Source organism: Dendrobium catenatum, unplaced genomic scaffold (assembly GCF_001605985.2).
Source record: "Dendrobium catenatum unplaced genomic scaffold, ASM160598v2 fragScaff_scaffold_550, whole genome shotgun sequence".
Lineage (NCBI taxonomy): Eukaryota > Viridiplantae > Streptophyta > Magnoliopsida > Asparagales > Orchidaceae > Dendrobium > Dendrobium catenatum.
In genome coordinates, this window is record NW_021319012.1 from 2435 (window position 1) to 12589 (window position 10155).

Here is a 10155-nt window from a genome sequence, read left to right on the forward strand (position 1 = left end):
CAGAAGTTTCGAACAGAGAATAAACAGATACGGCGACAACGGACAGCCTTGCCTTAGCCCACTTCTAGCATTAATCCATTGGGTACGAGTCCCATTAATCAGGATCGTAAATTTCGGCCAAGTAATACATTGGATCACCCAACAGATAAATTGATCATTGAATCCCATTTGTCTCATAACTCTTTCCAAAGTATCCCAAGACATACAATCATATGCTTGTTCCATGTCCCCCTTCAGCGACATCAAACCAGATTTTTGAGCTGAAACTTGAACTTATTATCTCTTGAGCCACCAACCCATGAGTAGAAATAGACCTTCCCGGAACGAAAGCCCCCTGTTCTTCACTAATAATACTACCCAAAATCGGTTTAAGCCGATTAATCAACACCTTCGCAACCACCTTATAAAATGATTGACAAAGACTGATTGGCCTAAACATTGAAGGCATATTGGCATGATCATTCTTGGGAATAAGAACAACCAACGTGTTCTTCCAACTTTCACACATAGAATTAGTGGTAAAAAATGAAGAATATCACGGGTAACATCAACTTTGATTATTTCCCTGTAAAATTTTAAAAAGGAAGAAGTGATACCGTCGATACCAGGTGCACGGTTGTTCCCCAGGCCGAAAAATGCATTACGAACTTCCAATTCCATAACCTCCGCCTCCAGCATAGTATTCAAATCATCCGAGACCATATCACAGTTAAAAAAATTCGGCCAATCACTCATAGAAACCTGCCGCTCCTTCCACTTCAACATAAAGAACCTCCAGAATTCATCCTGAATAAGATTCTGATCAGAAATCACATCCCCATTGGCATTTTGAATTTCCACAAGTCTGTTCCCCCTTCTACGAGCAGAAGCATTCGAATGGAAGAAGTGAGAATTGGCATCTTCCTCTTCAATCCATTTAGTCTTCGCTCTCTGTCTCCACCAAGTAGCCAGACGAGACAAAGTCACATTCAGTTCAACAATCTTCCGACGCAGCTCCTGTTGATAGTCATCAGACAACCCAGCCTCAGAACACTCCAGCAATTGAAGTTCTTCAATCCGACCCTCTAGCAAAGTTTTCAAATCTCCCGGCTCCTTTAAACGGTTACAACTCCAAAAAAACAAGGCCTTAAGCGTCCTGGAGCATTTGTGATTCAAAACTTCATCTGGTCTTCCATAATCCTGTTTAGTCCAGTTCTTCCAAACCAGCTTCCACGTGATCAGATACGTCATCCATATATCTTCAAACCTCCGCCATCTACTTACAGAGTTCGAAGTAGAGGGAGCAAAATTAAGCAGTAACAGGCAGTGATCAGAAACAATTCAAAGAAGGTGCTTAACTGTAACCAACGGTGCCAGCCTCAACCCTTTCGAATTCATCAAAACCCTTTCTAGCCTCACCCAGATTTTACTATTACCATTCTTATTATTAGACCAAGTATACTTTGGTCTAAGAAACCCCAGATCATGCAGATCATTATCCACCATGAAGGCAGTCATTTCCCTCGCTCCAGCCACATAACCAAATCTTCTACCACCTTTTTTCTCACTTTGATCTAAACAACAATTAAAATCCCCACCAATTATCACAGGAAGATCCGTACTAATAATCAGACCAATAGAATTCCATAACAGCCGATGAGTGTGATAATTTTGATTGGTATAAACAATGCCAACAAGCCACCTCTGCCGATTGGGTAACATCAAATGGCCAGCCACTGCCTGATCCATCGTAAAACAAACTTCAAACTGTGTAACATCCCTTCTCCACAAAGCAAGCAAACCCCCCGATTTACCCACAGTTGTAAAATGGAAGAACTCCCAATTACCGCCAATGAGTCTATCAAACTCACTTATGCTAATGTCCTCAATCATTGTTTCCACCAGCCCAACAAAATAGACCTCATTGCCGCCAATGAGGCTACGTAGGTAGTAACCCGTCTTCTTCTTGCGGGCACCCCTGCAATTCCAAAAAATAATATAAGACATTAATTAACCAATGGGGAAGTGTCCCCGCCGCCAAAAACCACTTCATCCTCCTTTTTCCTCTTCCTTGGGAGTTCATCCGTTGGTCCCAGCTGACTCAGCTCCTTCCCAGACATAGAGCTACTTGCCTTCAACAAAGGACCTCTAATACCTGCCGTAAATGGCAAAGGCTTCTTAAAGCCCATCTTAATTTGTTTGTGAGTCATCTTTATATGCGTTTGGGGCTCCTTCACTTTACTCAAATCCACATGTTTGGGGATAATCAACTTATGAGTAATATAATTGTTTCCATAGTTCCTTACATGAGGACGAGCATTCCTCCGTCTATGTGGAGGAACCTGGATCCAAGGTCCCCACTGATCATCTTCATCCTCCTGCAAGCGTCCCTCCCTTCTCGGGTTCCCATCTTTTTTCTCCTATTGACCAACATCAGTCGTCCCTACACCATTGTTCCCAGTTTGCTTCAGCTGACTTCCCCCTTCCATTTTAATAATAAGAGGAGTAACCATCTTAATCTGCCCTGATTCAACTTTCCCCATACCACCCGATACCTATTTGGGATTATCAACCATCATACCACCCTGTCTCAATTGAGTTCCTGCAGACTTGTTCAACATTTCAGCTGGCTTAACAACCTTTGTTGGACATTGATCCCTACGATGTCTAATGCTACCACATCCATAGCACATTATGCCGATCCCCTCATACTCTACCTTCTGGTAGAACCTATCATTCCACCCATTCACCCAAATTCCAGCCAGCAACTTATTAGCCAAGTTCATAAGAACACAAACACGGGCATACTCCCTTCTTTCCCAATTTCCTGTCTGTGCATCTATCCAAAGCTGGACACCAATCCTCGTAGCAATTCTAGCGATATTACATTCATCCCAATACTTTAACGGGACGTTAGGCAATCTAATCCATACCGGGGAAGTCAATCCCTCCATGGATGAAGGGGAGAACGAAGGCGTCCACCTATCCAAGCCAACAAGATTTCCTCCAATAAACTAGGGACCGCCACACAAGACAGCATCCCTAACTTCCATAGAAGTAAAAACAAAAATGAAGCAATCAGAGCCCAATGTCGTGAGCTGAAATTCACCATATCTACCCCACTGGCGCTGAATCTCCGACTTCAACAAATAAAAGGAAGTCCTTCTACCCAATATCTTCCCTACAACAGCTCGATTCAGCATCTCCATATTGGTCTTAACTCGTTCCAAATTTAAATCAATAGAGTTCCCATCCCCTGATAATTTACAAAGCTTTTCTGGATGTATTATTGGGATATGTTCTGGCTTCCTCCATGGGTTTCCACCCCCAGCCGAGAATATGCTTCCTTGAGCCGTGCTCTTCCCCTTCAACAGGCCCATATCAACACTAGTCTGCCTCAATTCAGCATTTCCACAACCAGCTTGAGTGCTACTGGACGATATGTTCAAACCAACGGGACTGATTCCCATTACCTTCCTACCAACTTCATCTGCTAAAGCAATATCCATCTCCGATTTCTGACTACATTCATTACTGGTAGCATTTATCAGCTCATCCTTGCTCTAGCTGTGTAGATATGAACTTACCCCCAACAGGCAAGTTCGTCGCGGCAAAGCCGCATCAACATCAAAAATTTCCTCTGGTTCAGATCTGCACTCCACTGCAGGATCAATCTCTTCTACTTCCATCCCAGATTCCATCACATTAATCATCGGATTAAGCGTTTCAGCGATCTGATCAGATCCCGTCTCACACAGACCTTGCATCTCACCTTCCCGATCCTGAGTAACAGCATTGTCTTCCACTTCCATCAACGCTTCACCAGCTTGGAACGTCGGATTGTGAATTAGCTTCACATCCTCACTCGCCTTAACAGCAGGAACATTGCATCCCTTCACTGACTGCTGCATCATTTTGGATTCCAGGCTGCGAGGCTTTGCCTCCCACCTTCCCTCCAAAGCTCCATCAGATCCAGATCTACCAGCATCACGAGATTTCCCTTTACCCTTATCCATCACAATTTTTCCAGGAGATCGATCTCCAGATTTCTTCGCGCCTCCAGATCCTACTCCCGATCGCCTTCTCTCATCGCCGCCAGATCCTACTCCCGATCATCTTCTGTCGTCACCACTGCCCCCGCTTGAGCGGGGGGAGACCTTCGGTCACCCCCGCCATACCCAGAGATTCTCTCACTACAAATCGCCAAGAGAGAGAAACAGTTAGGCGGAAATGATGCGCTAAGAGAGAGAGAGGAATGAGAGAGAGAGAATGAGTGAGAGAGAGAGCAAGAGAGAGAGAGTGTGTGTGTGAGCAAAAGAGAAAGAGAGCTAGGGGGAGGGAGTGAGAGAGAGGGAGCTGAACTTCTGCATATTGCATTAATGAGAAAATCAAACTAGTTACATGTAAAAAAACAACTATGCAACTATACCCTATCACTCTCCTCCCTCAACAACGACAATAGTGTTGGGGGGAACTCCTCATTATTAACATTAAAAAACTTAAAACTATCATTAATTGCTAATTCAGCACAGTAGTCAGTCGGCCGATTTCTCTCCCTGTTTATGTACTGAAAAAGAACTTGTTTAAACCTCATCAAGAAGGATAGATCCGGTCCTTCAAAACTGAAATGAACTCTGTTGTGATGATCATCAAGGTTCTGCATCCACTTTATAGCATTGATATTGTCCCCTTCAATTATGATCCCTTCCACCTCCCACATCCAATCTTCTAAAACATCACGGATGGCAGCAGCCGCCATTACCTCAGCATGAAGAGCATCCCAGTGCTCAATCCCTTTACCAGTCGCAACAATCAGAGCTCCTGTATAGTTCCGAATAATAATCCCAATACCAGCCTGATTTGACGGTTTAAGAGCTGCATCCACATTAAATTTCAACCAACCTGGAGGGGGGGCACCATTGTTTATGAGAAGGCAGCCCAATAGGCTGATTAGTGCTCCATTGCTCCAATATTGGTGAACTGTATGGTCTCGGCAACATTGTCAGCACCGTCGCTGCTATAATGGTTGAGGATCTACGCATACCATCATGCTTCATCTCATTCCTTGTACGCCAAACTTGATAGACAGCATAACAACAAATACGGCCCAAGCTTGGATTACAGTCAGCGTTAGAAGCCATCTCCTCAATAAGCTCATTCAGTGAGTTAACACATGGCATTATCATCCCCCACTTGGACAGGACGCTAAACACCTCCTTGATTTTCATACACTGAGCAGCACAGTGATCACGGGTCTCCTCCCCACTACACCCCCACGGACAGAGGGATGACGTCGAGAGACCCCTACGAGACAGCCATAAATTAGTAGGAATAGCATCCCTAAGAAGACGCCACCAGAAGAAGCTTTCACTTGGGTGTATTTTCAGTTTATTCATCCATCTGTATTGATATTCAGTTCCTCCATACTTAGCTCTGTATGCCATAGCAGTTATCATCAAATTCATCCGAGAATGGATGAGTTCAGCACAGTCAATTCCATTTCCACCTCCCGTGTTGATGGACATAACCCTTTCTGCCATACTCTTCCCAAAATACTTCTCTACCTCTTCCTCTTTCCACTGAAAGGAATCATTAAGGAGCATACTCACCTTGACATTCTCCACTTCATGAACATTAACAAAAGTGGGCCATGAAGCAATTTTCCGATCCAGAATCCAGCAATCCTGCAGCATATCAATACATTGTCCATTGTCATTCTTCCATCTAATAATGGGTCTAAGAGCTTTAGCTCCATCATGAATCACCTTCCAAGTAATAGAAGGTTTCCAAATCTGAGTATCACTCCATAATTCCATCCCATACTTATCCCTTATTAGCTTGTGCAGGATAGAATTCGAGTCCTTCGAACCTCCCAAGCTAGTCGAGCACGCAGAGGACCTTGCCAAGTAGTTAGTCCCAGAAACCCCAGCCCTCCATACTCCTTAGGTTGGCACAACTCCTTCCACTTCACATAATGCAATCCACTACTGTTGGAATCCTTCTACCACAGGAATTGCCTCCCAAATTTCTCAATAGAATTGAGAACACCATTCGGGATTGCAGTATGTGTCATTAAGTACATGGGGATGGTTAACAAAGAAGTCCCGATAAATAAAGCACGGCCTGCCAACGATAAATGCTTCTTCCCCCAAATATTCGTCTTCTCATGAGCTCTCTTAAAGACATTAGAGAAATCATCACCCACCAATCTCTTCATAACAAGGGGCAGCCCCAAGTATTCTAGGGAACTCACCTTCCTGTATCCCATAAGCCGAGCAATCATCCTTTTCTTCCAACTTAGACATTTCTTATTAAAAAGCACAGCTGACTTCTCCCTATTTATATTCTGCTCAGTCCACCCGCAGTAATCCTGTAAAATTTCCATAACCTCAAGAGCATTCCTCCTGTTGGCTTCAGCAAACACCAAGATATCGTCAGCATATAACAGGTGTGAAATTCTATCAGCATTCTTGACAATAGAAATTCCAAGTTGTCCTCCTCTTTGCCTCAAAGCCTTAGTCAAAAGATCAGAGCATAGAATAAATAAATACGGGGACAAAGGGCATCCCTGCCTTAGACCGCTCCTGGCATAAATCCATGGTGTGAGATTACCATTAATCAGGAGAGAAAATTGTGGTCTAATAATACACTGCATCACCCAAAGAATAAAACGAGCAGAAAAACCCATCATCGTCATCACCATTTGCAATGTATCCCATGACATACAATCATACGCCTGCTCCATATCTACCTTCATAGCCATCATTCCACTCTTCTGAGAAGAATAACGGAACTTGCACATCATCTCTTGAGCAATAAGTCCATGACTGGAAATGGACCTCCCCGGAACAAAGGCACCTTGTTCCTTGCTAATAATATCTCCCAACACAGGTTTAAGCCGGTTGATGAGAATTTTTGTTACCACCTTGTAAAAGGATTGGCAAAGGCTAATAGGCCGAAACTTGGCCGGTGAACTGGCATTGTCTGTCTTTGGAATTAACACAACCAAAGTATCCTTCCAACTTTCACACATGGAGTTAGTGCAAAAGAAATGTGTAATCGCAGAATTGACATCACATTTAACAATTTCCCAATAAAATTTTAGGAAGGAAGATGTAATACCGTCAATTCCTGGAGCTCGATTATTCCCCATGCCAAAAACAGCTTGTCGTATCTCCTGCTCCGTTATTTCAGCCTCAAGGATTGTCTTCGCCTGATCAGGGATCATGTCCTCCTCCTGAAAATTCGGCCAGTTAACAAGAGAGACCTGTCTTTCCCTCCATTTAAGCATGAAGAAATTTAAGAATTCCTCTTGGATTAGCACAGGATCAGAGATACTCTCCCCATTCAAATTCTGGATCTCCAAAATGCGGTTTCCCCTCCTTCGCGCCGAGGCAAATGAATGGAAGAAATGTGAATTAGCATCTCCTTCTTCAATCCATTTATTCTTCGCCCGTTGCCTCCACCAAGTTGCAATGCGGGCTAACGTGGTATTCAACTCAGCAGCCTTTCTCCGCATCTCCTCTTCCTGGCTTTCATTTAACCCGTCACCAGAGCACTCTAGCATTTGAAGTTCCTCCAATCTTCCCTCCATAGAAGACTTCAATTCACTCAATTCCTTCAACCGGTTACGGCTCCAAAAAAATAGAGCTCTTATCGTCCTAGAGCACTTACGATTTAATACCTCATTCGGTTGCCCATAATCTGTTTTGCTCAAATTTTTCCAAACAAGCTTCCAAGTAGCCGGGTAAGTCTTCCAGATGTCCTCAAACCGCAACCATCTAGTCCCAGGTCTCACAATGGTAGCCGCAAGATTCACCAGTAACGGACAATGGTCCGAAGCAATACGAACAAGGTGCCTTACTGTGGCCAAGGGGGCCAGCCGAAGTCCTTCAGAGTTCATCAAAACCCTGTCCAATCTCACCCATATTTTACTATTACCAGCTTTGTTATTCGACCAAGTGAACTTTGGCCCCAGAAATCCCATGTCATGTAGATCATTATCAATAAGAAGTGCAGCCATCTCCTGTGCTCCAGCCGAGTAGCTATACCTTCTACCACCTTTCTTCTCGCTATGATCCAAACAACAGTTAAAATCTTCCCCCACAATAACAGGGAGATCACCATCAATATTGTTTCCAATAGACATCCACAGATTCCGCCTAATATGATAGCTTTTATTGACATATACAATAGCCACCACCCATTTCTGAGCATTGGGCAACATTAAATGACCAAGGATCACCTGATCTGTGGTTGTAATAACTTCAAATTGAACAACATCCCTTCTCCATAAAGCTAGTAGGCCACCAGACCTTCCCACTGCCGGGTGGTGAAAGAACTCCCATCCATTACCAATGAGCCTATTCACCTCAATTATGGTAATATCCTCCATCATGGTTTCAACCAAACCAACAAAAACTGTCTCATTACTTCCAATGAGACTGCGCAAGTAGTGACCCGTTTGCTTTTTTCGGGCACCCCTGCAGTTCCATATCAGGATAGACAGCATTAAAAAACAACTGGGGAAGCGTCCTCGCCGCTAGAATCAATAGGAGAATCCTCCCCACCATTAGTGATATATGTCATTTCCATCCTCCTTTTCCTTGAGAACTCCGTGATAGGTCCCAATTTACTAAGTTCTTTCATAAACTTAAATCGATTGGTTTTTGGCAAGGGAGATGGCATACCTGCCGTGAAGAGTAAAGGTTTCTTAAACCCCATCCTGTTCTGCTTATGAGTGGGTCTCAAAGTGCTCTGAGGAGCTTCAACCTTCCCCAAATCAACTTGTTTGGGATTACTCTGTAACTGTCTATTGTTGTTACCAACAAAATTCCTCCCAGAAGGTTGCGCACTCCTTCTTCGTCGAGGGGGAACCTGAATCCACGGTCCCATCTCATCATCATTCTCCTGATCACATTCCTTCCCAATGGAAGTTCCGGCAATAGCTCCCTGCTTAACATCCTTCTCTCCTTCCACAATTCTGCTGTCTCCCCCCATACTATGTCCACCTCCTTCAATTTTGATCACAGGATGAGTAACTATCCTGGTTTGCACCTTCTCAACTCGCTCAATCCTTCCTGAGGACTGCTCAGAGTTCTTCACCATCGGCTCACTCTGTTTCAACTGCTCTCCTGCTTTCCTCGTCCCAGCATCCCCTTGACCACCATCTTTCAAAGGACAATGATCTCTCCGATGGCCAATTTTATCACAGCCGAAGCACATAATGCCAATGCCTTCGTATTCCACCTTCTGATAGAACCTCCCGTTCCATCCATTGACCCACACTCCCGCCTGGAGTTTATTTTCCAAATTCATCCGCACACATACCCGAGCATACTCTCTTCTTCCCCAGTTTGCTGTCAATGCATCAATCCATAAAGGAGTACCGATCTTTGTGGCGATCCGAGCAATGTTGCATTCATCCCAATATTGCAATGGGAGATTGGGTAATCGTATCCAAACCGGGGACGACAGTCCCTCCATAGAAGCTAGGAAGAAATTATGTGTCCACCTATCCAATCCCACCAGATTACCACTGATAAACCAGGGGCCGCCCCTTAACACTTCATTTCTAGCTTCCACCGAAGTAAAAATGCAGATAAAGTAATCCGCACCCAAAGAGGTGAGCTGAAACTCCCCAAACCTTCCCCATTACCGTTGGATCTCAGATTTCAACAAGAAGAATGAAGCTCTTCTACCCAGAATCTTCCCCACCACAGCTCGATCAAGCATCTCCATGTTAGCCTTGACTCTGTCCAGGTTTAGATCAATGGAGATCCTGTCTCCTGAAATGGCATTGATATCTTCTGGATGCAGGATCGGGACATGATCCGGCTTCTTCCACGGATTTCCCATACTAGCCGCAAATGAAACTCTCAGGTCACCCCCTTCCCAAGGCTCTCGCCGCGGTTCCCACTTGATTGTCCAACATCAGCATTCCCACAAGCATCTGAAGTGCATCCAATTGGCTTGCTAAAACCAGAGGAGCATCTCCCTGCTCTGATCACACCTGCAACATCTTTTACAGCTACCTCCATTTCTGTCATCGCCATTACTTCCTCCACAGATGCATCGTTCAACACCTTATTACTCCAATCAACTACATCCGCACTTACCTCCAATGGACATTTCCGTCCCGGCATTGCAGCATTCACGTCAAATGTTTCTTCCATT

The 10155-nt window shown here is 44.3% G+C and overlaps 1 protein-coding gene across 1 annotated transcript; it reads right to left on the reverse strand.

Annotated features, from left to right (window-relative positions):
* Positions 1 to 8490: 8490 nt before the first annotated feature.
* On the reverse strand, positions 8491 to 9837 carry LOC110093710. The gene is made up of 2 exons (XM_020818685.1): positions 9638 to 9837; positions 8491 to 9553 (listed from the first exon to the last, which is right to left on the reverse strand). Exons 1-2 carry the CDS (start codon positions 9835 to 9837, stop codon positions 8491 to 8493), a joined length of 1263 nt encoding a protein of 420 aa, XP_020674344.1.
* Positions 9838 to 10155: the final 318 nt, after the last annotated feature.

What these genes read in the sequence shown, in the direction of transcription:
- LOC110093710 (XM_020818685.1), bottom strand. Translation starts at nt 9,837, where the DNA reads ATGGGAAATCCGTGGAAGAAGCCGGATCATGTCCCGATCCTGCATCCA. An exon ending in TTGAAATCTGAGATCCAACG is followed by an intron (nt 9,554 to 9,637) that starts GTAATGGGGAAG and finishes GGTGGAAGCTAG; the next exon opens with AAATGAAGTGTTAAGGGGCG.